This window comes from Durio zibethinus, chromosome 2 (assembly GCF_047325235.1).
Source record: "Durio zibethinus cultivar Kanyao isolate XHJ-2024 chromosome 2, ASM4732523v1, whole genome shotgun sequence".
Classification (NCBI taxonomy): Eukaryota; Viridiplantae; Streptophyta; class Magnoliopsida; order Malvales; family Malvaceae; genus Durio; species Durio zibethinus.
In genome coordinates, this window is record NC_143163.1 from 11,624,834 (window position 1) to 11,647,739 (window position 22,906).

The 22,906-nt window shown below is 31.9% G+C and overlaps 4 protein-coding genes across 4 annotated transcripts; 1 reads left to right on the forward strand and 3 right to left on the reverse strand.

Moving 5' to 3' along the window:
- Nucleotides 1-15,603: 15,603 nt before the first annotated feature.
- Nucleotides 15,604-20,077, forward strand: EMB2770 (pre-mRNA splicing factor-like protein). Its single transcript, XM_022908313.2, has 2 exons — nt 15,604-18,858; nt 19,605-20,077. The coding sequence occupies exon 1, from the start codon at nt 15,761-15,763 to the stop codon at nt 18,845-18,847; it is 3,087 nt and encodes a 1,028-aa protein (XP_022764048.2). The 5' UTR covers nt 15,604-15,760; the 3' UTR covers nt 18,848-18,858; nt 19,605-20,077.
- Nucleotides 19,211-20,366, reverse strand: LOC149519997 (protochlorophyllide reductase C, chloroplastic-like). Its single transcript, XM_089750108.1, has 3 exons — nt 20,228-20,366; nt 19,585-19,926; nt 19,211-19,481 (listed from the first exon to the last, which is right to left on the reverse strand). Exons 2-3 carry the CDS (start codon nt 19,843-19,845, stop codon nt 19,326-19,328), a joined length of 417 nt encoding a protein of 138 aa, XP_089606234.1. The 5' UTR covers nt 19,846-19,926; nt 20,228-20,366; the 3' UTR covers nt 19,211-19,325.
- Nucleotides 19,788-20,567, reverse strand: LOC149519998 (protochlorophyllide reductase, chloroplastic-like). The gene is made up of 2 exons (XM_089750103.1): nt 20,228-20,567; nt 19,788-19,926 (listed from the first exon to the last, which is right to left on the reverse strand). The coding sequence occupies exons 1-2, from the start codon at nt 20,565-20,567 to the stop codon at nt 19,901-19,903; spliced, it is 366 nt and encodes a 121-aa protein (XP_089606229.1). The 3' UTR covers nt 19,788-19,900.
- Nucleotides 20,568-20,589: 22 nt separating this feature from the next.
- LOC111309280 (protochlorophyllide reductase, chloroplastic-like) lies at nt 20,590-22,522 on the reverse strand. The gene is made up of 3 exons (XM_089750112.1): nt 22,144-22,522; nt 21,952-22,050; nt 20,590-20,763 (listed from the first exon to the last, which is right to left on the reverse strand). Exons 1-3 carry the CDS (start codon nt 22,195-22,197, stop codon nt 20,590-20,592), a joined length of 327 nt encoding a protein of 108 aa, XP_089606238.1. The 5' UTR covers nt 22,198-22,522.
- Between the last annotated feature and the right edge of the window lie 384 nt (nt 22,523-22,906).

The following is a 22,906-nucleotide window of genomic DNA, read 5'->3' on the forward strand; positions in this document are numbered from 1 at the left end:
TTTACCCTCTATTTCCAAAATCACAAAAGAAAAAATCATAACATAAATATCCAGTGGAAAGGAAAGGGGAGTGGGAGATGAAGAAGAAAGAAAGAATGAAAAAGTGAAAGAGAGCTTAACAAGCAACGAAGAGGAAAGTTTTTTTCCTTATAAAAAAATATTGAAAGGAAATTGGGGGCAGGATTCAGTTAACTTAGGAAAGTTAAAAAAAAAAAAAGGAAAAAAAGCTTAAAAAAAAAATAGAAGCTTCGACATAAAAAGTTTTAAAATTTAAAAAAAAAAAAAAAAAAAGTAGCTTTGAAAAGTTAACAAAAAAGTTTTGAAAAGTCCAACAAATTTTGGAAAAGTTAAAAATGAAAATTGAAAAGTATTAAAAATATCTTTGAAAAGTCGAAAAAAAAATACTTTGAACCAAAAAAAAAAAAAAAGAGCCCTACCGGTGGTCAAATCGGTTCAAATGTTTCATTTTGGATTTAATTACAAAAACTTAGTTTTGTGGTATATTTTATTTTATTTTATTTTATTTAGTTTTTGTTTTATTTATTCATTTTATCATAGCTTTAATATTTTTATTCTTGTTAATGTTACTTTAAGATTTTTTAAATAATAATAATTACAGTAATAAATGAAATACATATATATATATATATGTTCATGAAAATTATTTTGTTATGAATATTTGATATTATGATATTATTACGAATTGTTTACAAATAAATGTTTATTTTATAAAAAATTATAATTTCAATTTTAAAATATTTTTTAAAAAGAGAGTTTTAGAAATTAAAATGAAATAATAGGTTTTTTTTTTTTTTAATGAAGTGAAATGCAATGACTTTGAAAATCCTACCTAAATGTTAAAGAAAATTCAAATTGTATTTTGAAAATTTTAATTCTACCTAGATGTTAGGAAATAAAATAAATAAATAAATAATTTTTTTTCACAAAATAGATAAATAATTTTTTTAATTTTTATTTTAGAAAGAAAATAAAAATGATATAGGATTAAATATGTACAAGATGAATTAAATCAGTCATTTCAATTTTTAGTTTGCATTTGCATCATTCATTTATCTTATGTCGTATTAAAAATAAAACTTTTAAGAAAAAACAGAGAACACGAAAATTGAATTTGTTTTGAAAGTTTACTTAGATATTGGAGATGATTGAGAAAATTTGAATTATCATTAATTCTCATTTTTCTCATAAGAAAAAATTTCGAAACCTTAAAATCTAAATCTTAAAACCCTTCAAATCCTAAAACTCTTAAAACCTTAAAACCTCAAACCCTTAAAACTCCAAAACTCTAAATACTCAAAACCTTAAACCTTCAAAACTCAAAACCCTAAAACTATAAACTCTGAAACCTCAAAATCCTAAAACCCAAAACCCTAAAATCTTAAAACCTGCAAATGAGACCCTAAATCTTAAAAATTCATTAAGATCCTAAATCTATCTTAAACCCTAAATTTGATGTGCAACCTCGAATTATCACTTGAAAATCATTCAAAATTTAAAACCTCGACTTAAGTTTTACCCAAAACTATTTCAAAATTCTAAGAATATGTGTGAAAATCTCACATAAAATAATTTGTTCTTAAATGCCATTTAGAAGATAGGCTATTTAGAAAATTTTATTTCATTAAGTTTTTCATACGAGTAATTAACTCGTGATTATAATAGGATTAAATAAAAAAAAATTAAAAATGAGATTTTAAATATAAATAGTCACACTTAAATTCTAGCTAGAGCTTAAAGAATCCAAGTGGTCTCATTATATTTAAAAACCTAAATTCAAAATGGTAAATCATCATCATACATATTATCTGTTGGCATATATGCATTTATGGATATATTACTTGCATGCATTCCACATGTTCATGTTTTTTACTATTGTTTCTTAGTTAATTGTAGCATTATCAATTTCTTTGCATAAAATGTTTTTTTGTGAAAAGTATTATTCAAAAAAATAGATTTTTAAATAAAACTAAATTAACATTCTAAGAAAAATAATTCTTGGTACTTTGCTTAGATGTTGGAGAGTCATCAATAATTTTCTTCTATAAAAAGTGTTATTTTCATTTTAAGAAATGTTGTGAAAAATCTGAAGTGAAAAAAATTATTTTGAATTTTGACTAGATATTGAAAAATTTTAAAGTAATTCTTTAATTTAATGATTTCATTGATATTACTAAATAAAGAACTTTAATAAGATTACTTTCTTTTTCAAAAAAATGAAGGTAATTATTATTAAATTACAAATTGAAACCATTTTATCCAAACATAAAAAATAATGCATGATTAATTGGTATAATTTTAGGCATTATGGGGGTGCTAATTTTTCCCACACATAATTGATTCTTGAACCCAATCTTATTTTTCGTAGATCAAAATTTAGCTTTTTGATAAACTTTAAACATGTTTTTATAGTTTTATTAAAAAGATAAACTTTTGGGTAGCCAATTAGACCTAATAAAAAAATTGGTGGTGACTCCCCCATTATTCATTGAAATTAAAATCTTAAATATCTAGCAGTCCCAAAATCGTTACGACAACTTGACGACTCCACTGAGAAATTTTTTAAAGTTAGGCTAAAAATTTTAATTATGCTATATTAACAGTTGTTGGATTTAATTGGTTTTATTTTAATTTTTCAAAAAAAAAGTTAATAAATAAAATAAATTGCATGTTAGTTATTACTTTGTTTTGATTTTGTGATTATGATTTATTTATGTTATTTTGATTAATATGTCACTTTGCATACTTTTGTATATACACTTACATATATGAGCTCTAGACCTAGGTTTCGTCTTTCTTAGAAGGAAGTGAAGTAGCTACACTTTCGTAAGGTGATAATCTTTATATTTACTAGTGAAAGGCTTACATTCTGATCGAACTCTTTTCGTTGTAACTTGTAATGAGTGAGGATTAGCGTGCCTTATTGGTCTATAATGGATGACGATATAAAGTTGATTTGAGAACATTTAGATAAATAAATCCTGACTCGACATATCGTGAGCCATAGGAAATATGGTTAGGGTAAAGCCATGATATCTTTTTAGAAAATCATCAAAAGTCAATACACTGTATATATTCTATTATATTATATGATTTTTTTGTTGTTTTTATTACTTGTTCATTTTGGTTAATTGATTCATTTTTATTTGTATAATCTTTGATTTGTTGCACACATTATATAGATATTATATTTTTAAGAAGGGGTGTTTGTTTTAGGTTGGTTATCAAAAAATTAAAAAAAAAAAAGGTTTCTTATAAAGCCATCAGTAGTGTCAACCCCATTAAGACCTATTTAAAGTTAAAAACCAGTCAGAAAAAAACGTAGCAAAAAAAGAACCAACCTTTTTTGTAAAAATTATTCAAAATATGATATATGGGCCATTATGATGCAAATTGTGTTTAAGGTAATACTATAAATAAAGTTAGGATAAAAAAGAAAAGTCTAAATAAAAAGAAAGAAAAAGTAAAAAAAGATTTAAGATCAGAGTTTGTCATCTTTTTTAAATTCAATTATTACATTCTACATTCATTGTTAAGGTGATTTGTATATTTTTAGTTATTCCATTTTTGTATATATCTTTACATCATTATCATATGCAAGCATTCATAGACATATTTTGTGTAGCATGCAAATTTGAAATTATGTCATTCATTCAATAAGAATAATAGCATAAGCATTTTTTGTTTAAACCCTTAAAATAAAACATTTGTTTTAATGGTATAAGAAGTCAAAAATATGAAAGATCAATTGGAAGACTAAATTAGTGCGTTAGACTACAATCAAAAAAAGTTTCATCATAACATTTAAGAGATGACAAAATAGCTCACTGAGTTAACGAAGCCTGTTGATAGACTCAAAAAATTTATTTTAGTGCCTTTACAAGAGTCCTTACCAATTTTAGCCCAAGTAAGTCCTATGAATTCATGGAGTCATGATCAACCAATTCTCATTGGGCCTAGTACACTTCCTGAGCATACTGAAGCATTTAATGGTTTAGGCAATAATAAAAGTCTAGACAAGATCAAGAAAGGGATCAATGTTTTGTGATTTGACCATTAAGTACTTGAACTTTATAATTTTATTTCCAGGATGGAGTTACCATGTTCTGTACAACCTTCACCAATCGTTTTGAACTTGAACTTGCATTCAAATCCTTCTTGTGTCTATTTTCAACCTCATTTCCAAGCATCAAAGATTAAGCCCTAAAATTTTATGCAATCTTCTGGAAGTCCACATCTAAACCAAAATATACGGCCTTCTATTCCCCAACCACCTATTCAGCCAATTGTTCAATTTTGAACCTTTGCACCACCACCAAATCCTCGACCTTCTAGTCAACTTGTTGCTTAAAAATTACTCAAAAAAAAGAAACAATTAAATCCTATCCCTATTTGATATGAAAAACCCTATCTTTATATGTTTGAGAGACTCTTTATTGCCCATGTGCATTCAGAGCCTTTAAAAGCCTCTATCCTCATATGTTTGAAAAATTCCTTGTTGCCTATATGCATTTAGAGCCTTTAAAACCTCTATATCCAAAATATTTTGACCAAATGCAAGATGCAAATAACAAGGTAGGATTATGAGACATTCATTTAAAAATTGTAAGGGTTTCAAACATAAGGAGCAATCACTCATAAATGCAAAATGATTCGATCCAAATATTATAGGGGATTAAAGATTTAGGAACAATAAGAAGATGATGACATGATGATGAACATGGATGAGATTTTTTATTAAAATGGGTCTTCAAGTGAATGGCTATTTGGGAAAATAAAATGCCTTATGAATGTTTGAAAAATGTTTCTTTTGATGTTGATATGATGTTGTTTTTTGAATTTAGATATGTGAATTATGGTTTCTCTTTAATTATTACCTTTTTTTCAATTTTTACATTTTTCATTAAAGTGCTTTGTCATTTGTACGTTCATTCATTCATCCATTTATGTATCAACTCAATATAATGCAATTCATGTGTGTTCTAAAAAAAAAAGAAAAAATTTTTTCGAGAATAATCTTTGTGATTTCTACGAAGGATCAAGAGAATATTGATTCGATAAGAGGGATGGAAAAGATCATTGAGGGACTTTGTACTCAAAGAAATAATCAACTTGAAAAACCTAGTTTATGAACATATGGGAGCAGTCAGTGAATCTAAATGAATGAAGAAGGTATAATCTTTTAGAAAAAAAGTTTAAGCTATTGAAAGTAAGGATGAACCTTGTTATGCAAATGAATATCAACTAGTTCTAGTTATGGTTATTTCTCCCAAGTTCAAGATTCTAGCATTTGAGAAGTATAATGAATCTAGATGTCCTAAGATAAATTTAGCTCAATACTATCACAAAATGGTTAGGTACGCCGATTAGGAAAAACTACTTATTCATACTTTTTAATAAGGAGCTAATTTCCCTATTTATGGATAATCTTTCATCTTTTTATTATGATAAGCTGATTGGTAATACGTTATCAGAATTTGTCAATTTGCTAATTGTTATAGGTAGAATTGATAATGAGATAAAAAAAAGGGATGAATTATGAATGTCAATGTGAAAATTCATAATGAAATACAGAGGAATATTTCTGATAAATTTGCCCAATAGATAATTGTTGAAGGGCGAAATGAGAGAAATCTTACCATGATATAGGAAGATTTAATGAATTACTATTCTCAATGGTCACCGTATTGTTCTAAACCGATATTTTAGATTGGTAATTTTCTCAACCACATCATCTATGTGTTCCATTTTTTTTACTACAAATAATTACAAAACAAATGATCAACCCAAGCCATTCACAAAGCCATAAGAGAAAAAAAGTCAAAGTATATCATTCACTCCCAATGCCATAAATAGAGCTTTTTACCTTACTTGTCAAAAATCATATAATCTATGTCTGCAAGATCCAGAAAATCTCCCTACCAAAAATGGTATGATCCCAATTCTAAGTGTGAATTTCATGATAGAGTCGAAGAGCATTCCATAGAAGATTGCACTGCCTTCAAAGATATAGTTTAAGCTTTAATTAATGCAAATTCAAAGTTTAAAGAAATAGTTGATGGTCTTAATGTTTGATAGAAGTAGAATTATGGGTCAATGATGCTAAAGTTGAAGCATCAAGTGAGGAACTTTTATTTATGTAACTTTGAATGTCATCTCAAGAGTACCATTGGGAATATAAATTTTTGGGTCAAGTTTGAATGCTTGCATTGCATGAGTGAACATTGTGCATCATAATGTTTTATGGTTATATTATCATCTGAGGTATTTTATTTTATTTAAGTTTTAGATATTGTAGGTTTTCTTTGAAAGAAAATGGTAAAAAGGGAAAAGATATAAGGTTTGAATAAAGCCCTACATAGTTAAGTACCAAGGCTATAGAAAGAGAAATGCCTTAAAGAAAAAGAGAAAAGAAAAAAGAAAAAAATGGCAAAGCAAAAAGACAAAAAAGAGAAAAAAAGATAGTTTTAAGTCTAGGATGAGTTGGTGATTATTATTAAAAATTTCTCAAATACCTAAACACCACTTTTCTTAAATCATCCAGTTGACTCATCTTCATCAGTCATAACCCTTTAATAGCCATGAATTTGAATTTGTGAACCTTGCTTTCACCTGATAATGTTATGATATCAAAGGATGATATTCTTTTTCAAGGCAATGAACAAATGAAACAATCAATGTAAAGAAAATGTGGTTCATAGAAAATGAAGTATATATGACATTTTTAAGGATTCAAATACGGTAATTTGATGTGTCAATGTTATGTTATAGTTCTAAAAATTTTCAAAATCAAAGCTACCCCAATTTTGTAAAATGACCTTAAACATAACGACCTTTAAGCTATTTACCTCAAAATTAGCCTGATCCATTGTCTTGGGGGCATGTTGGTAAAAAAAAAAAAAAAAAACCTCATTGCCTTTAAAACAACTTGAGTTATAATCAACCTTTTTGTTCTCTTTTTGTGAAGTGACTTAGATCATCTGATACCTTAAATGGGTTTATCCTACATGATCTTTTTCTTGTTCATTTCGCAGGATCATTTTCTTGTAATAAATTTAATTAAGGGTGATTTGTTAAAATAGGGCGTCTTCCATGAAATGCATTATTGGTAAAATGTATTTAGGTATAAGTTATGATAGGGCAAGTAAAAAAAACACAACAAAAAAAAAACAAAAAAAAAAAGAAAGAGAAAAAGAAAAAAGAATGAAATGAAATGAAAAATAGTTATGCATCATGTATTTAGGAATTTTGAATAAACCCAAACAAAGTCCTGATAAATTCAAAATTTTAGAAAAAGGACAAAGAGAAAAGCCAAAATTAAAAAAGACCAATAATTCAAAAAAAAAACACAAAAACTTTTAAAATGAAAACCTTTCTTTAAATTCATTTTTTTAAAAAGAACTGCTCTTCAATTTACATATTTATTTTTGAAATGACAAATGTACGTCTTTTCTTATCTCTTTACAAATGTAAAAAGTTATCCTTTGTTACTCCTTTAAGCTTGATTGAATTCTTTTAAAAAAATTTTAACTAAGGGTCATCTTTGATACTGAAGGGTAAAAAACAATGCGTTTAGGGGTTAAGAATGGGGGTATCCAAATGAAATCATGTGTGTTGAGGCAAAGGTCCAATATAAAAGTTCATAAAAGTTTTGAATCCACTTAGTGAAAGAATGCAAAAAAAAAAAGTGAGAAAAAAAAAGAAAAAAATGAAAGGAAATGAAGAATAAAAGAAAAAACAAGAAAAGAAAGAAATTGGTGAAAAGCATAAAAAAATAAAAAAAAATATACCTTAGAGTGTATCCATCAAATCAAAAAATGATCCTTGGTTTTAAACTCAACAAGTTTGGGTTAAAAGAATCAAAGTTTTAGTCAACACCTATAAGCACTTCAACAAAACTTGACAAGAATGAATGAGAAAAATAAATTGATTTTAAATTATATAGGTCTATGATTGGTTCATTAGTAGACTCGATATACTGTTTAATGTGTGCTTATGTGCTAGATTTCAATCATCACTTAGAGAATCACATTTACTTACTATTAAAAAAAATTTTAGGTACTTTAAGGACGTGCCTAATTTAGGATTATGATATCTAAAAGGCTCATCTTTTACTTTACATTCTTATTTTGATATGAATTTTTATGGTTGTAAAATTGATAGGAAAAAAACTTTTGGTACTTGTTAATTATTTAGAAATATGCTCATATCATGATTTTTTAATAAACAACATAATGTTGCTCAATCTACAACCAAAGCCAAATATATAACAATTGGCAGTTGTTGTGCTCAAGTTTTATGGATTAAACAATAATTAGAAGATTTTGGAATTATCATATATCACATTTTCATTAAATATGATAATACTATTGTCATTAATCTCACCAAAAATCCAATTCAACACTCAAGAACAAAGCAAATTGAAAATAGACATCATTTCATAAGAGATTATTTTTAAAAAGGTAATATTGTGCTCGAATATATTGATACATTATATCAATTAGCTGATATTTTCATAAAACTTCTTGATAGAGATAGATTTTATACAATTAGAGGTGAACTTGGAATGATGAATGCTCCTTGAAATGCCATTCTTGATTGTTTGATATACTTGTTTTTGTTTGAACAAATGGGTGCTCATTTTATATATGTTAGATGACTTGTTTATTATCATATTTGTGATTAATTATTGCATTTTTTAATAATCATATTACATGCATTCTATTTAAAAAATGTTTTCAAAATTCATTAAAAAAAGGCTACATGATGAATCGATCAATCCTATATAGGGACTCAATCGATTGGGTTTTTTTTTTCAATCGCTAAAATCAATTTGGAAAATTCACAAACGAATTGGTCCCTTAGGGAACCTAATCAATTAGGTAGGCTAGCAAACCACTAAAACACTCTGTTTTGGCTAAATTGTTAGGTTCTTTTTCAACAAAAATCCTGCTTAAGCCTCTTTATTTATCTTTCCTATTTCATTGCTTTTTTAAACCCTAACTCATCTTCTCTCAAATTCACCAAAACTTATCCTTTTCTAGTAAAATATCTTACAAAAACCATATTTGTTCATTGATTTCTGGCAAAATCTTCATTTATTTTCTTCAAAATATCCCAAAATCACAAAAAAATTCTCCCATACGTTTCTTTCTTTAAGTTTTTTTATCCCCATTTGAAAATCATTTATTCACTCAATATTTTTGCTCCTCACAAACATATATCACTTCCTATCATTTACATTATTAGTTCCCTTCATCAATTTCATAAAAGCTTACTTATTTTCTCATATCCAATATTTTAAAAACTTCATGGCACCTAAAACCAAAAAAAATGTTGGAATAAGAAGGAATCTTTCAAGAGAAGCTTTTAGCTCATCCATTAAGCCTTCATTCAATTAGAATTTTGAGAATCTTACTGTTAAGGAGAGGTATGAAGCAAACTTTGCTCATAAAGAGGTTAAACATGGAAGAGTAATTTTTTTTAAATTTTTTCAGTCTATTGAATTTCCTTATCTACATGTGTTTGAGGAATTTGGATGGATGAATTATTTATGCATGGATAGAATAGTATTTAAGAATTTAGTTAAGGTGTTTTATAGCAATGCAACATGTATTGAAATTGAAGAAAGTAGCAATAGATACTATTTTGATAGGTTTAGAATATTTGTGATAGAAAGAAAGATTGTTGTGAATAAGTAATTATTGGCTGAAATATTTTTGCTAAATGATGAAGGGGACATGAATACTAAGTGTGATATGCTAGATTTAGCTTAAGACATCTTTAGGAATAAGAATTTAAGAGTTGCTCCAACACAAGCCACAAAATTGTTTATGCGTCATAGATTGTTACATTTCATAGTTACACATGTTTTAACACCATTTAGCACTTAACATTCTAGAATTAGAAAGCAAGATTATTGGTGGATGTACAATATTAAATATAAAGAGAGACCTAATCTTGTGTATTTCATTTTTAATGATATGATGAGAGTGGTATAAAATGGGGATTATACTTTAGTTTATGGGTTTGTTATAAGCAATCTAATGGTTGATAATTGTGTTTAATGACCCACTCAGTATTCTTGATGTTCATACATTGCATAGCATGGGTTATACACAAAATGCTATTATTTTGTGGGTTAGAAAAAATGTACTTGTTAAAAATTTTTCATGCTTAAATTCAAGAAGAGCTTGTTTTCAAAAGGAAAAATATTTTTCAAAGCAAATTTTTTCATTTGGTTTTCATATCAAAAAGAGAGACATTACTAGCCTTGAATTGATTAATGTATTTTGAAATGATAAAACAAAATTTTGCTAAATTTGAACTAAATTGATCTAATCTCAAATTGAACATTTTTTAGCCTTTCATCTTGCCAAGAATGTTTTTGAACTAAAATAAAATTCAACACATGAAACAAAAAAAATTTGGTCATTTTGGGATGGAAGGGATTAATCACCCAAGCGAAAGAATCAATCTCCTCATTGACCCAATCAACATTCTAGGCAAAGAGATCAACTTATTTTTTGGCTAGAAGCTTATGTTGTGCAAAAATTTCAAGAATCAATTGATCCTTTCCCTGTAGGGATTGATTGATAAGGTTTTCAAAGTGACATGATCAATCTCCTTAGTTAAGGGATCAATCCATTTTTCATTCAGAAGCAAAAACATTTTTATTTTGGCCAAAAGAGATTGACCACCCAATCTAAAAAATCGATCACCTGGGTTTAAAGGATCGATCAGGTCCTTTACCTGATCAATTAAGTGGCTCATTTCATGCATAAATTGGCTTTGCAAAAATATGACCTAATCGATCCCCTTTAAAAAAAAAATCAATTTCCTCAAGCCTTGAAGGCCCCTAATAGTTATTTTTGTTTGAAATTTTATAAAGACTCCAAACATTTAATGCAACCAACGTCTATCTTTTACTCTTTACACATAAAAGTTGAGGTTTTCCACTATATTACAAACTATTAAGAGCCAAGAAAAACTTATTACTTCCATTTATCATCATCTCCAAGCATTAAAGAGCTTTTGTTGTGTGAAAAGTGTAAAAAATTCATCTTGTATTTATTTCTCTCTTAATATCCTTCATAATTTTGATTTGCACTTCAAATTAGCATACACCCACCTTAAAGAGGTTCTTTAAGTTTGTAAAATATTTTAAAACTTATATTATGAGGCTATGTGCTTAAGGGAGAGGATAACCCTTAAAAGATTGTGTTATTGATTGTATAGAGTTTTGAAGAGCTAGGTTGAAACATTCAACACATAATGGATTGGACTCATTGGCAAGTGAGTCTAAAAGAAAGGATATAGGTGCCTAAAAGAAATGTCAAACTTTTATAAATGTTGGTATTTGATTCTCTGTCTTTATCTTTTTACTTTCAAGATTATTATTGTGTCATATTTGTTGTATTTATTTGTTTAGAAATATTGATTGATGAATTTTGTGTTCATTGGATATTAAATGCAAAAATTCATAGTTAACCAATTCACATTTTCTTGGTTTAATTCAAGTATTTAAGCTAACACACATGTTGGCTCAAGTTTTCCCAAACTTCAATTTATGAGATCGGTTGCTTGCTTCATAAGTAATAATACAATCATATGTCAGTCTCAACAGTTTTTTTTTAATGTCTTTTCTTAACAAAGCATTGACTATGAATAATTTAAGAATAATGCTTTAATGTAATGATGGTCTTATCATTATAATCTCATTGTAATTCTCTTGAAAAACATATTTATTTTAGGAACTTTATCTATAAGAAGTAAAGAATATTAATTATGTGTATACAATTTCATACATAAAGAATGCCTTTGATAATAATAAAAATGCATAATATGACATGTATCCTATAACCAATCCAATTGGCCTTAGGGCATATAACTAACAAAACCTACCAACAACTGTTGCCAATAATCCTACAACCATATTACCTAGCATCATACCTAGCCTATAGCCACCATAGAAGCTGAATTTCAGCTACTAGCCACCTTTCTTTTTCCTAGCACCCTTTTTTCTCTATTGGATCACTGTTTGTTCCTCATGCTTTACCATGAACCCAAGTGCCTTTTAAAGGCTGAGCAAAAATCCAAACATGGAGGTAATTCATAAACAAAATTTTACAAAATAAATTTGTCTTAACACTCCAAACCGACCCCACTTCACCTTAAGGTAACCCTTGCCAAGATCTCTAACACTAATTTTCTTCATGCCCTATCCATCATTAACCTTCACACAAGGCCATTATCGCCACCATCCAACAACCTAAATTACCACCTCATTTCCACCTACTAAATACCTTAACCAGCATCAGTAGGCAACCCATGCATTCCCCAAACCAACATCTTATTGTCACAAAGAACCAACAATTACTCCACTTCTATCAGCCACTATTCTGCCCAAACCACCAAGATCTACCATTATCAAACACCTAAAACCCCACTTACCTGAGACCCACTTCCATAACTACACAAAAAAAACAACATAAATAAAAAAAAGCCATATTCATATAATATCAACCAAAAAGCAAAAATCACAAACACTAAAAAATGGGTTTCATTTGGGCATGTTCTAGAGGATTTTAAGTCTTGATTTTTTTTAAGAGAATAAATGCTAAGACTAGGTAAGGAACATACTAGATGGTGGTGGTTTTTGGCTGGTGAAAAAAGGTGTCTTAAGGTTTGAAACCACCAACTTTTAGCTTAGATCTAGGGGTTTAAAAGAGTTTTAGGGAAAAAATGAGATTGGAAATGGAAATAAGAGGTCAATAGCAGTTTATGATTGAAATTTGTGAAGAAACGACATCGTGTGTGGTGGCTAACGAAGGGTGACAATTTGATATGTGGCCAATCATCGATAACTAGGTTAAAAAGACTGTTGGTTTAGAGATTTGAAAGAGTTAGAGAAAGAGGTGTTATAGAAAGAAAGCAGAAAAGGAAAAAAAGTGAAAAAAAATGGTTTTATAATATTTAAAATAAAAAAAAATTAGGCCAACCCATGTCTCAACCTACCAATAGACCCAACCTGTGCGTCTGACCTGAAGCTTGCACCCGTTGATCACTTATTTGACCAATTTTGACTAGCCTATTTGATCAATCGTTGACCTGTGTTGACTGATTATTAATTGATTTTTAAAATTTTTTAATATATTTTAGGTCTATTTATTCGCTTCAATTAGTTGTTTTTTTATTCACTTGCATATTTAAAATTTTAAATTTTAAAAAGAAAATGATAATTTAAGGAATTTTGAAATTAATAAAAATTGAAAATATTTTTAAGGATGGAATACTTGGGAAATTTGAATAATAATTCCTTAGAAATCCTTAAGTGAGGAGATTTTCTTAAAATGCCATAAAAGTATTGTGGTATTTAGAAAAATATTCAATACAAAAGATTTTGATTTATTTATTGTCTTTATTTTATTTATTAAAAAAAAAAAAAGAAAAAATGATTTTTCTAAAAAGAATAAAATGTTATACATTAATGCATGAACATTTTAATCTTATCATTATACATATTAATTTGAAAATGAACATTGATTATTGTTTTTTATATAGCTTGCAAGTACTCAGATCGTATCAAGTAATAGTAGTAAATGAGTAAAGCATTATTCCTATGAGGATTATGATGATGTATTTGTTGGATGTGAAATCAAGTACCAAAGTTGATAATCTACTAGCTTTATATCTAAATGAATGAAAAAGAACGATTGATAAAAGTAAACAATGAAAAGAAAGAAATTGTAAAAAGCAATTACGTAGGCCAAAAACCAACTATCCAACTATCACTTGGTTGTTTCAATGATGGCTAAATATACTTGTAAACTAAGAGAATATAAAGCTTTTGTAAAGAATGAATGTTGGCTGGAAATAATAAAGCATAAAAGAATAATTTTGAAAACAAGATTATAAAGATTGTTTGTGAAAAACATCTTGAATGAAAATAAGAGAACTTGTATTAAAGAATGCTTCAAAAAACACTAGAATTGTTATGGCTAATTTTTCACCCTAGCCAAATTAAAGAAAACTATAAAAAAACTTAGAGAAAATTGAAAACTACGAGAAAGAAAAAAAGAGAAGAGAATTTAGTTGTGTGGGATATATTACAAGTGAATAGAGCCACCCTATTTATAGAGCTAGGTTTAGCTAAAAGGGATTAGGATTACAAAGTCCTTTTTGCAAATCAAACTCTTATAAGGTTAGACTTTATATTGATCTTGAAGTGGTATGGTTGATCATGGATTCTTCAATTGTGGAGTGCCTTGTCCAAATGGGGTTTCTTGGATTGATTTTTATTATACAAGTGTCATGCCATTCATCATCTTGCAATCTTGATGGGAGTTTCAGCTAGGCTTGATTATCCAAGAGCAATATTCTTTATATGGTTCTATTAGACACAAACTCTTGAGATAAATGTTCAAAAGTCCTTATTGAATGGAAATTCTAGTCTTTATCTTTGGTATAGTATTTGTCTTGCATAAAAACCCTTTCAAGATTATCAAAGAGTCCTTCCTTAACAAAATTCCTTTTGGTTGAATAGATGTAAGAGTCTTTATTCAAGTAGGATTCTTCATTAGCAAATTACTTGTAGGATTCCTATTACTAGTTGGATCTGGCTAAACTCCCTTCTTGCATGGTTGAATACTACTTGGTTTAGGATTGGCCTAATTTTGTATAAAATTGCATGGCATTACATGGCATTCATGTCCCATATGAAGTAAACCCTAAAGATCAAGAATTCACACATTAAATGCACCAAATTTAAGCAAATTTTTAAAATTTTAAACTAAATGGACTTGTACATCATTATAAATTTAACTGCTATCACACCTCACACTTAGCTTTTTGCTTATTTTCAAGCAAAATCTTCAAATTAAATATACTAAATAATCAATAAAAATGCACACAAAGTCAAAATTTCACAAGTCATCAATTATGTGCTACAATATAATACAAAAATAGTTATGAATATAATTAAACAAGAAACTTATTCAAAAATAAGCTTTCAATCTCATACAATTCTCATAAATGTGAAGTTAATCTAAGCAAAAAGTATGCAAAGTAAGCCATTACATACCAACTTAAAAATAAAGTACCTTCATATGTTTACTTTTCTCATTCCTTTCATATGTTTACTTTCTTCATTCTCTCTCTACTAATGTTTAGAAAAAATTGGTTAACGAAGGTCAACATAGGTTCTTGCAATTGTGATCTAGGTTTTAAGGTAATCAATTGAAAATTTTCAAATTAAAAAGAGAGAAGGATGGAGAAATGAAGTAAATAAAAAAATTATATTAAGAGTTAATGTATTAATACTACCTCAGCAACTTTAACAATGAAAATTTAATAAGATTAAAATTTGGATTAAAATTTTAAATCTCAACAAATAAACTTGATTTGGTCAAATTATTATATAAGAATTAAATTCACATTTTAAGAAGAGTATAGGGATGAATTACACAACTTAACCTTGTAAATTCGAGGCATAACTAAATTAATTTATACTAATTGATACAAGGATAATATGGTTTTAGTGAAGCTTTTATTATCATAAAGGAGAGTCACTAGGCTTGACAACGATGAATACACCAAAAAGATTCCTTACTCGGGAGGTAGTGTTAAAAAACCAAAAAACCCTGACCTAGTTGCGTTGTTTATCTAAAAGGGTAAAGCCCATGTCCATACATGCTACTCTCAAGTAAGAGGCAAATTAGCAGAACAATTCCAAGGAACGAAGATGGTGTTCATCGCAACCCCAAATTCCAAAACTATTTATCTAAATCTGAACCCTGAAACCACCACTCTCCTTTCTCTTCAACAATCCATTCAACGCCACACCCAAATCCCCATTTCCCACCAAAACCTTCTCCTCTCCCCAAATCCCCATTGCCACAATCTCGATTCTCTCCTCCTCTCCCACCTCCAAATCACCCCTTACTCTACCATATTCCTTCATGTCCCCCTCCGCGGCGGTACCCAACCTGGTCCCGGCGGTGCTGCCCCTCCCAAGCCACGCCTCGATTTTCTCAACTCCAAACCACCTCCTAACTATGTTGCTGGGCTGGGGCGTGGTGCCACCGGCTTCACCACCCGCTCCGATATTGGTCCTGCTCGTGCTGCTCCTGACTTACCTGACCGCTCCGCTACAACTATTGGTGGTGCTGCAGCGTCTTCCGGGCTTGGCCGTGGCCGCGGAAAGCCTGGTGAAGATGAAGACGACGATGAAGGGGAGGACAAGGGATACGATGAGAATCAGAAATTTGATGAATTTGAAGGGAATGATGTTGGTCTTTTCGCTTCTGCTGAGTATGATGAAGATGATAAAGAAGCTGATGCCGTTTGGGAAGCCATCGATAAGAGGATGGATTCGAGGAGAAAAGATCGAAGAGAGGCTAGGTTAAAGGAAGAAATTGAGAAATACCGAGCGTCTAATCCGAAAATTACAGAGCAGTTTGCAGATTTAAAGCGAAAGTTGCATACTTTGTCTGCCGAGGAGTGGGACAGTATTCCGGAAATTGGGGATTATTCTTTGAGGAATAAGAAAAGAAGGTTCGAGAGTTTCGTCCCCGTTCCTGATACTCTTTTAGAGAAGGCAAGGCAGGAGCAAGAGCATGTTACGGCTTTGGACCCCAAGAGCAGGGCTGCGGGTGGGACAGAGACCCCATGGGCTCAAACTCCTGTGACGGATTTAACTGCTGTTGGTGAAGGGAGAGGTACTGTGTTGTCGTTGAAGTTAGATAGATTATCTGATTCTGTTTCTGGTTTAACTGTTGTGGATCCAAAAGGGTACTTAACTGATTTGAAGAGTATGAAGATTACTAGCGATGCTGAGATCTCTGATATCAAGAAAGCCAGGTTGTTGTTGAAAAGTGTTACGCAGACAAATCCGAAACATCCTCCTGGCTGGATTGCTGCTGCAAGGTTGGAGGAAGTGGCTGGGAAGATCCAGACAGCTAGGCAGTTGATTCAAAAAGGGTGTGAGGAGTGCCCAAGGAATGAGGATGTTTGGTTAGAGGCTTGTAGGCTTGCAAGCCCGGATGAGGCCAAGGCTGTGATTGCTAGGGGAGTGAAGTCAATTCCTAATTCAGTGAAATTGTGGTTGCAAGCTGCAAAATTGGAGCATGATGATGTCAGTAAGAGCAGGGTTTTGAGAAGAGGTTTGGAGCATATACCAGATTCAGTGAGGTTATGGAAGGCAGTTGTCGAGCTTGCAAATGAGCAGGATGCGGTGACTTTACTTGAAAGGGCTGTGGAGTGTTGTCCCTTACATGTGGAATTGTGGTTGGCACTTGCCAGGTTGAAAGATTATGACAAAGCTAAGAAAGTGCTTAATAGAGCGAGGGAGAAGTTGCCTAAGGAGCCTGCTATATGGATTACAGCTGCAAAGTTAGAGGAGGCTAGTGGAAATAATGCTATGGTGGGAAAGATTATTGAGAGATGTATAAGGGCATTGCAAAGAGAAGGGTTTGTGATTGACAGGGAGGCTTGGATGAAGGAGGCTGAGGCTGCAGAGAGGGCTGGGTCTGTGGTGACATGCCAGGCAATTATTCGAAATACAATTGGGATTGGAGTGGAGGAAGAGGATAGGAAGAGAACTTGGGTGGCTGATGCTGAGGAATGCAAGAAGCGGGGTTCAATTGAGACTGCTAGAGCTATCTATGCTCATGCTCTTACTGTGTTTTTGACAAAGAAGAGCATTTGGCTGAAAGCAGCTCAGCTGGAGAAGAGCCATGGGACTAGGGAATCACTTGATGCTCTTCTTCGGAAAGCAGTCACTTATAGGCCACAGGCTGAGGTTCTTTGGCTTATGGGTGCGAAGGAGAAATGGCTTGCTGGTGATGTACCTGCTGCTCGAGCTATTCTTCAAGAAGCTTATGCTGCCATACCGAATTCAGAGGAGATATGGCTTGCTGCATTTAAGCTTGAATTTGAAAACCATGAGCCTGAGAGAGCAAGAATGCTTCTTGCCAAGGCTCGAGAAAGAGGAGGCACAGAGAGAGTATGGATGAAATCAGCCATTGTGGAGAGGGAATTAGGGAACACTGAGGAAGAGAGGAGGTTGCTTGATGAAGGATTGAAGCAATTCCCATCATTCTTTAAACTGTGGTTGATGCTTGGGCAGCTAGAGGAACGGCTTGGTAACTTGGAGAAAGCCAAGGGAGTTTATGAATCAGGTTTAAAGCACTGCCCAAGTAGCATACCTCTTTGGGTTTCTCTTGCCATTCTTGAAGAGAAAATGAATGGTGTAGCTAAGGCTCGAGCTGTACTCACACTGGCGAGGAAGAAGAATCCACAACAGCCTGAACTGTGGCTTGCTGCCATACGGGCTGAGTCAAGACATGGATACAAGAAGGAAGCTGATATCTTAATGGCAAAGGCATTGCAAGAGTGTCCAAGTAGTGGTATATTGTGGGCAGCGTCTATTGAGATGGTTCCTCGGCCTCAACGTAAAACCAAGAGCATGGATGCGCTCAAGAAATGTGATCATGATCCCCATGTCATTGCCGCTGTGGCGAAATTATTTTGGCATGATAGGAAGGTGGATAAAGCCAGGACTTGGCTCAACAGGGCTGTGACTCTTGCTCCAGATATTGGGGATTTCTGGGCACTGTACTTCAAATTTGAACTTCAGCATGGTAGCGAGGAGAACCAGAAAGATGTGATGAAAAGGTGCATTGCTGCAGAACCGAAGCATGGTGAGAAATGGCAAGCTATTTCAAAGGCTGTGGAGAACTCTCACCAGCCTACTGAAGCCATTTTGAAGAAAGTAGTGGTTGTGTTGGGTAAGGAAGAGACTGCTGCGGAGAACAATAGTAAACAGTAATTAGTTTTAAGGTAGTAGCTTCTGATAGTTACTCTGTTCTGGTTTTCTGTTATAGAATACTTTTACTAAGGGTATTGCCTTACTGGTCTCTCACTTGAATGAATTTTTTGTTTCTTCCATCGATGTGGATTATGGACTGCTGAATTAATGCTGAAGCGTGTTTACACATGAACATTGAAAATTTGTAATTTATCATGATGTTTGTTGCTGGATATTTTGTATTGTCGTTGCTTCTGCTATTCCTTTATTGTGTTATGAAGTTCTTTTACCATTCATGTTGGAGTTCGATTCCACGAATGCTTTGGTTGAAGCTGAAGTTAATTTACAAAAGCATCAATTCACGTATGTTTAGACTGATGGAAATGACAAATGACGGGTTTTTTTATTTGGTTGTGTTAAGCACAAAACTTTATGCATTTACAAAAGTGAACAATGGTAAAATATATTTGTAGTTGCTTGTTCTCATATTGGTGCCTATTTAAGCCAGACCAACAAGCTTCTCACTTATCTCCCACAACTTCCGTGCCTTCTCTTCATCACTTGCCTCTTTAGACAGCTGGTTTTCAAATGAATCTGAGTTCTTGTTCCAACTCCAGTAAACACCTGATTTTATCAGACTTGGATCACTCACAACCTGCAAATAGAAGGATTGTTTGGTTCGTGTGCAATGTAACATTTAACAACTGTACATATGAACATATACCGAAGACATGTTTTTTCAAATTATTTAAAGTAACCTGTGCGAGTCTGCTCCCAGCTTCTTCTTCCGAAACATAGCCTTTGGTAATGGACTTCTGAAATGGTGGGAAGAGAAACCTGAACAATGGAATATGCTCCCTGAACAGAGCTGTTGTTGCGATGCAATCAGGATAAAGAGAGGCAAAGGTAATTCCTGTTTCCTCATGGTAGCGCCTGTGGAACTCTTGCATGGTGAGCATATTACAAACTTTGCTGCCTTTATATGCCTTCGCACCATCAAAATCTCCTCCATCTATCATGGGCTAACTCTCTAGACCATTCAAGCCTCCCACAAGACCTCTAAGATCCCCAAGGTTAGCTTTTGGGGGCACATTTCCAGCCTAGGTGTTTGTGTTTCCCGGAATTACATTGAGAGGTAGTGGACAATTAGAAATTTTACTGCCTTGTATCGTTGCCATATCTTAATCTCTTGTACAACATTGTTAGTACACCTCACATTATCAATTATATGATTTATTGATTTGCAAAATATTCACTGATGGTAAGAGTTATGATGAATTTTTTCATCATTATCTATAAATGCTGCAATATGCTCAATTATCATGATTAAAATTCTGCAAGTTTAATAAGAATTGGCCCAATATTACCCTTAATTATGCATAGTGAGAGCTAGGTTGGTACCTGTGATGGAACCAACAATAATGAGACGCTTTGATGTGTAGTCTGACTGCTTCAGGTCATCTAGGAGTAGCCTTGCGAGGAGGAAGTGACCAAGATGGTTTGTTCCAACACTTAGTTCAAATCCTTCAGCGGTGTAAGTTGGTTCCTTAGCAGTAGGTAGGTATACAGCAGCATTACAAACCAGGACATCAAGTGGCCTGCCCGAGCGACGGACGTTATCCGCAAATTGCCTCACACTTTCAAGTGAGGCAAGGTCGAGATGCAATATGGTATAATTCTCCCTAGTAATGCCAACTGATTTAGCTGCTTTCTCGGCCTTGAGAAAATTTCTGCATGCCATTATTACATGCCATTTCCCTGTTTCAGTGAGAGCCTTGGCTGTGGCCAGGCCCAAGCCAGAGGAGGCACCAGTAATTATCACAATACCTTTTCTCAATGTCTTCCTTTCCTTCTGCTGCAGCCTGATCGACTGCTGGAGTTGTAGCAGCTGTTTGGGCTCGAATAAGTCCAGTAGGTACTTCCTTTTTCTTAAGCTCCTGCAAGCGGAGTCCATTAAGTGTACCAAACGCTAAAAACTGACAGTTCAAGTGGGGGAAACATGCAACGGTTGTCAATGTTTAATTTTTCAATTTTATAATTGAGATTACCAAGATTTTAAATCTCACGAGAGATTTGATTTGGAATTAATTAAATATTACTTGGTTGATAAAAAAAGGTTGCAAGAAAAAAATTTTAAGAGGAAATAGATTTATAATAAATAAGTTTGTATTTATAAGGTTACATATGAAAAAAAAAATATAAGAAAATTATAAGATTGTATAAAATAGATATCGCATAAGACTAGAGGAAATTAAAAAGTTTCTTATGGGTCTATGTTTGAATGTTTGTAGTAAACTAAAAAAGAATGAGAAGATGCACATAGTTATGATGATTGTTATATTTGTTTAGATGGATTGAAAAAGACTGAAATAATTCACATAAATATGGGTATATATAAAAATATGTTTGTTTAAATTGAAAATATTCTATAAGATTAAAGGAGAATAATAGGATTCAAGGTATTAATTGTGAGTGAGTGTTGATTGTTTTAATGTGGTTATAATTTTTTATAACTAGTAGATTTTTTTTTATTTGTAGATATATGCTCGTTAAATTGAATTATATTAAATTATTATTTTTTATATAATTAATTAATTAATTAATTATATTTTCATTGACTTAATTATTTAATTGGATTGGATATTTGTGTCTAACAATTGGAATTCGAACCGATGTGATCTTAACAACTAATATAAGAATTACATTCGAAACTTATGGATGAAATTTTTAACCGTTCATTCCACCATTTCTAAAAGAGTCTGAATTAGTATTATAGGATTAATTATGTAGCTGAATTCATTTACTTCAACTTATACAGCAATTGACTTAAGACGCATCTTTTTATCTGCTATTAACTGCATTTGGGTTTGGGAAAATAAAATGCCTCGGCGGCCCTGTGGATGTCATGGTATAAGTCGTCCAAAAATTTTCATGCCTTGATTTTGCAATGAATCAATTTTGAAAAGCAAGATGAAACATGTGATTATGAAATTGTGTGAATAAGGCTAAAAACCTGTCCCTTAATAGTGTGCTCGGATGTGTGATGTTTGTCGGCAATAATTTCATCCCTCACTGTCAACAAGAAAATCATATATTCTGGAGACACAAAGATATTTGCTTGTTACCTGACTTGTTGCCAGAGGAGAGCTGAGTTCGGTTTTGAAATGGGTTGAGAACGAAACACCAAAAAGACTTGTCTCCTTAAGACAAGCATCGGATTTGGCCTGTCAATATAACATGTCAGGATGAATCAAATATCAAATGACAGCCATAATCTAATTGAGCTTGTCGAGTATCCCTACTTTCTAGCAACTGACCTCTTTGCGGATGGAGATGGTAGCTGGGAGTAATGAGGCTGCTCGGAGAGCCATGAACCTGCCAAAGCTAATTTGCGGTGCTCTTCGAGATATTGAATATGTGCCAAATAGACTGACCGGTAATAGTTGTTCCTTACGTAGAAAGTCTGGAGACAGATAAGATTAGTTTACAGCATCTTGACAGAACACGCCACGTCAGCTTCTAACGTCCAATGAGATTTCGAGTTTTGGATTTGTTTAGATTTCTCTTCCGCTTTTCATTGGTCCAAAGCGCCTTTGGCATTGCCGTCTGAAATCTTGTGTAAACAGTTATTCTATGGGCCTTTTCGGCCTACTGTTTATATGCAACAACCCAGTCCACAGGGATTAAAGTAGATGTGACATTATTATTAATCAATCAATTAGGTTTTTTTTATTTTTTTAAATATCTCCAAGTGCAGCCTAAATATCTTCCCAAAGATATTGGAGAAGCATGGCAGGCTGAATCAAAAACTAGAAATTGTAAATTCAGCTAAAACTCATTAGTGGTGCTAACGCACTCATACCAAATCCAAATTTGTCATTTACTTGCACATCCTTTTAATCATCAGGAGTTCCACGCCCGTCCAACCAAAAAAAAAAAAAAATTTTACCCATTCCACTGAATTTAATAATTGTTTATGTGAAAAAAGAAAAAAAGAAAAAGATTGCAGCAGCCGCATAGGGACATCAAAGTTGGGTTTGTTTAAAAGAAATGTCAGCAAATATACTAATCACCCGACCC

Excerpts from the sequence above, each read along its gene's own strand:
- EMB2770 (XM_022908313.2), top strand. The coding sequence starts at position 15,761 with ATGGTGTTCATCGCAACCCCAAATTCCAAAACTATTTATCTAAATCTG.
- LOC111309280 (XM_089750112.1), bottom strand. The coding sequence starts at position 22,197 with ATGGCTCTCCGAGCAGCCTCATTACTCCCAGCTACCATCTCCATCCGC. Across the intron at positions 22,051-22,143 it reads CCATCTCCATCCGCAAAGAG|GCCAAATCCGATGCTTGTCT; the intron begins GTCAGTTGCTAG and ends TTATATTGACAG. Across the intron at positions 20,764-21,951 it reads CTCCTCTGGCAACAAGTCAG|GAGCTTAAGAAAAAGGAAGT; the intron begins GTAACAAGCAAA and ends CTCCGCTTGCAG.
- LOC149519998 (XM_089750103.1), bottom strand. The coding sequence starts at position 20,567 with ATGGCATGCAGAAATTTTCTCAAGGCCGAGAAAGCAGCTAAATCAGTT. Across the intron at positions 19,927-20,227 it reads TATTGTTGGTTCCATCACAG|GCTGGAAATGTGCCCCCAAA; the intron begins GTACCAACCTAG and ends ACAAACACCTAG.
- LOC149519997 (XM_089750108.1), bottom strand. The coding sequence starts at position 19,845 with ATGATAGATGGAGGAGATTTTGATGGTGCGAAGGCATATAAAGGCAGC. Across the intron at positions 19,482-19,584 it reads CTGGGAGCAGACTCGCACAG|GTTGTGAGTGATCCAAGTCT; the intron begins GTTACTTTAAAT and ends TTCTATTTGCAG.